Source organism: Populus euphratica, unplaced genomic scaffold (genome assembly GCF_000495115.2).
Source record: "Populus euphratica unplaced genomic scaffold, PopEup_1.0 scaffold95.1, whole genome shotgun sequence".
NCBI classification, from domain to species: domain Eukaryota; kingdom Viridiplantae; phylum Streptophyta; class Magnoliopsida; order Malpighiales; family Salicaceae; genus Populus; species Populus euphratica.
Window position 1 is genome coordinate 1,291,664 of NW_011499885.1, and position 4,756 is coordinate 1,296,419.

The window sequence follows — 4,756 nt, forward strand, 5'->3', positions numbered from 1 at the left end:
CTCCATCAAGAAGTTCTGTTTTCTGAAGTTAATAATATTTGTGTCAATTTTACAACTACTGTAAATGCAATGTGTTAGTATGCCTTTTCCTGCGGGTCAAATGGAATGCATGTGTTGGTTTAAATATATTATCTTTTAGTTTACTCATTTTATTTGTATATTCACGGTCGTTTTGTTTTTATATTTTAAAAGTATTTTTAAAAAGATTTATTTTTTTATTTTTTTATTTTAAATTAATATTTTTTTGATGTTTTTAGATCATTTTGAAGCGTTAATATTAAAAATAATTTTTAAAAATAAAAAATATTATTTTAATATATTTTTAAAATAAAAATATTTTAAAAAACAATCACAACTATATTTTTAAATAAACCAGATGTCTCTCATTAATTCTTGATGTTAGTTCTTAAGGGAAATTATTTTTAAAAAAATTAAAATATTTTAGTTCTTCGATTCTTGTCTTATGTCCTATCAAAATAATTATAATAATAAAAAATGGTTCGTAAATTGCCTTCCTATTTCACAACATGCTAACTTTGCAATTGCAAATTATCTTGAGTCAAGAAGTAAACAATATAAAGATGTTTGCATTACACGAGTTAATATCTCATTAGCTAACTTCTTCTGCTTTGTTTTGGAAGTGGCATGCCATCCCATCATCTCCTTGCGTTGGATTTTGACATACAATTAAACTAAAGTTAGATTGATGGATCAATGTTTATTTTTTTCGTAGAAGACTGTAATCTCTTTGATGTTTATTGTTTGTATCACTGTGTTTGTTTATGTGACAAAACTATCTAAAGCAGGATGAATTGATATTGTGAATAACTCCTTAAAAAAAAATTAAAATGCCAAGTTCAAAAAATAAAAAATAAAAAAATCTAGGCAATAGGATTTCTACATCAATTAAAAGTTTTTTAAAAGCTCATAAAATATCACAAGGAATTCAATTAAAAGACAAAAAGTTAGCAATTGGATTTTTTTTACATCGTATAATAACTTTTTAAAAGCCTGAAAAATGTCTAAAAAAACCCACAAACCACCCCCCCAAAAAAAATAATCAGCTTTTTACAGTTTTTAACATCAATTAATCAAACCAAACAAAATTAAAAATTGATTTTGATCCTAAATTATTTAAAAAAATCAGTTTTTTTAATTATTAGCCTAACTGAACAAAAAATACTCACCATTAATATATTTTATTATTTCATTGGGCATCATTTTTTATTGATGTGGCTAGGTCACATTAGGTTTTTTTTATTTAGATTTTTCTCTAAAAAATTAATATTGTTATAAAATGAAAAAAATAATTAATCTGATTTTGACTAACTTAACTAAATCATAATTAATCTACTAATTAACATGTCAATCAAGTAAACTCTTAATTTATTTTTATTTTGACACCGACTCGGATCAAGATGCTGGTCACCTTGAATTTTAGGTTTACCCACCATGTCAAGTGATATCAATCTTCCATAATGGTGGTCCAGCCTTACACGTTAGGCTTCCGGCTTGACGTTCGAGACAAATCTAAATGGTTTCGGTGACAACCATAGTTTTGTTTTGATTTTTCTTTTGTTTTATTGTGATGTCGTCTATATATCACTAGCATAAATCTTGTTTTTAAAACGTATATCTTTTTTATATAAAATAAGTCGTCATGCATATTTGCTTGCCATAAATTCCCTTTTCTTTTATTTACATTTCATGACCATTATTCGAATTTCAAAATTTGCATTTCCACATAATTAAATATTTTATTTGGAAAGTTAGTTGGATCCAATTTAGAGTGGAGATTTCTAATTCGAGGAATTGACAATTATTTTTATTTAATTTTGTGAATAATTGCATAAGATTTAATTTTTATTTTTCATGTATTTTATCAATGACATGAAAATACAATAAAATATTTTCCAATTAATACTAAGATTAATTCTAAACTCATATCAAAGACATGACTTAAAAATAAACTTGCAAAATAAACTTAGATAATAATTGGATATAAGCTGTGGTTTAGAATAAATGAACGTAGAAATAAAAATATCTAAAAAAAATTTAATTTTTTTTTTGGGTGATCTCATTTTTTCCTTGAAAATATCTAATTAGTTATCTTTTTTCTTGTAACCATAGCACATCTCTTGGAATTTTAGCCTCCCTCCGTAAGTGGTGCTTCCCGTTTGAACTTTTTTTAGTTCGAAAATCAATTATCATATATATATATATCATGTCATGTCGAGTTTCTTATGTGGGGAGAGAGTTTAAGATGATTTCGATCCTAGCCTCCCTTGACAAGTATCAAAGCTTTATTATTAATTTTTTCTTATCACGGGTCATTGTTGCTTAAAAGTCACATGAAACTATAAGCTTTGACCAAGAACAGGAAGACTGGAAAGATCTTCTCACAGGCTTCGGCAATTTTTCAATTAAGATTTTCGGACACGGCATGCATCATGCTGATGCTCCTATAACCTCATGCTGTGTTTATAGATATTGATACAAAGTTGCTCAACATTTATGCATCATAAAATCTATAATTTTACTGCCAATGCAGCATTTTCTCCTCTCTCTCAATGCAGCATCGGGTTTCGTTGTTATAGCTGAAAAACATTTTTATCTGACCCTGTCTTGTAGCTAAAACACGTTGTCAAATGATTAAACTTAAGCAAGTCATTATTATCTGCAAAAATAATGTAATTTTATACGCATTGCTACACTAATAAAATCTTGTACTCATATACATATATATTGAGAAAACAGAATATAATTAAGAAATACAACTAGAGCGATCGATCCTGCTAAAAAGTTTATCACCAGACCTTATTAATTCGTTAAGCTTACCAGCTAAAGGAATATAGGTTCAATAATTAATATTACCACAACCTGTGAAATTAGTGAAAAATTCATATCCATTAATTAGCTACCGAGGCTCTAAGACTGAGACAGTAATCTCATTGGTTGAAGATAATCCAACCTTGTTTGAGGAGGAAGTTGATTCAAGTGGACCTCTGTCATTAAGAAAAGCTGGTTCTTTTGGCTTAGGCAATGCACTCTCCCCTCCGAGCATCCGCACGACAGAGGCCATGCTTGGCCGGTCATCAGGATGCTGTTGCACGCATAAGAGGCTAATGTGTATGCATCTCAGCACTTCTGAGGGATTGCATGACTCATCTCTCAGTGCGTCAATAAACTCTGATGCTTTGCCTTGATTCCACAATCTCCATGTCTAGGACAAACAAAAGACTTGCTGTCAGCCATTAGTTCAGGACATGTAATAAGACAAAGCAATTTAACCTTGAATACTTACATGTCCAACAAGGCTAAGGCTATGGTCTGGATGGTAGAACCCTTTACTTTTCTTTCCGCTTATTATCTCAAGCAATAAGACACCAAAACTAAAGACATCGGATTTCACTGAGAATAGACCATCGGTAGCGTATTCCGGTGCCATGTAACCGCTGCATGAAGCGTTTAACACAAGAATACATAATGTTAATATAGGAATATTAGAACTGGTTATTGAATCAGATGTCTTACTAAGTTCCCACAACTCTGCTTGTGTCGCCTTCAGTTTGGTCAGCAACAAACATTCTAGCCAAACCAAAATCAGAAATTTTTGGATTCATGTGATCATCAAGTAAAACATTACTTGCTTTAAGATCTCTATGTATAATTCTCAATCTGGAATCTTGATGAAGATAGAGAAGCCCCCTTGCAATCCCAGAAATGATGTTGAAATGCCTTGACCAGTCTAACATTTTTCCTTTTGTCCCATCTGATAAGTCATGTTTTCATATTAGGCCAAGCTGCTATTGGGATACACAAAATAAAGAATTTAATTGCAACAAAAACTTATAACACTTTTTTGCAAATTAGGCCAACTAAGTTTTTTTTTTTTTGAAGAAGAAGAAGATTAGGCCAACTAAGTTAATTAGGTTACGAGAGACCCGTACTGAAAATGAACGAGTCCAGGCTTCCGTTGGGCATGTAATCATAAATCAGCATTTTCTCCTCTCTCTCAATGCAGCAACCAAGAAGCTTCACAAGATTTCTGTGCTGAAGCTTGTTAAGTAGTATCACTTCATTTTTGAACTCATTTAATCCTTGTCTAGAACTCCTTGACAGCCTCTTGACAGCAATTTCTTGTCCATCTTCTAGCTTACCCTAAAAGAAAACATCTATAAAATACCTGCGCTTCTCTGCATAAATTAAAATGCCTTAGTTGTCACATAGGACGTTTGCTAGGCATTTTTAAAGTTTACCTTGTAGACAGGTCCATATCCACCTTCTCCTAACTTATTGTTGATCGAAAAGTTGCTGGTGGCATTAGCTATTGCAGTGAACTCAAAGAGTGGTAGCTCCCAGTCTTCCTTTTGTCCTTTATCATTCTCATGATCATTTTGCAAGCACTTTTCCATTCTCTCTAAAACAGGGTAATATCAACACCATATTTAGAACATTAGATCAATCTTTTTTCTTTTTTTGATTTATGTGGGATGTTCAGGTCAGTTTGCGCGTACCATGACTAATCCTCACGGCCCACTGAATACCTTGCAAACTCAGTAGGCATATAAAGTACCGCGGGGATGATAGGCATGCACACCAGGACTCGAACCCAAATACAGTAGAAGGAGACAAGTCTCTTTCACCACTAAACCAAGCCCTGGTTTGCAAACATTAGATCAATCTTACAATGATTAGACATTGTTGTTAGAGGGGCTGGCAGGTGCAATGAGGCTCTGCAAGAATATTTTTTTTC

The 4,756-nt window shown here is 31.7% G+C and overlaps 1 protein-coding gene across 1 annotated transcript; it reads right to left on the minus strand.

Moving 5' to 3' along the window:
- Nucleotides 1–2,786: 2,786 nt before the first annotated feature.
- LOC105130213 (G-type lectin S-receptor-like serine/threonine-protein kinase SD1-1) lies at nt 2,787–4,749 on the minus strand. Its single transcript, XM_011032617.1, has 5 exons — nt 4,260–4,749; nt 3,951–4,161; nt 3,535–3,772; nt 3,305–3,455; nt 2,787–3,223 (listed from the first exon to the last, which is right to left on the minus strand). Exons 1-5 carry the CDS (start codon nt 4,413–4,415, stop codon nt 2,918–2,920), a joined length of 1,062 nt encoding a protein of 353 aa, XP_011030919.1. The 5' UTR covers nt 4,416–4,749; the 3' UTR covers nt 2,787–2,917.
- Between the last annotated feature and the right edge of the window lie 7 nt (nt 4,750–4,756).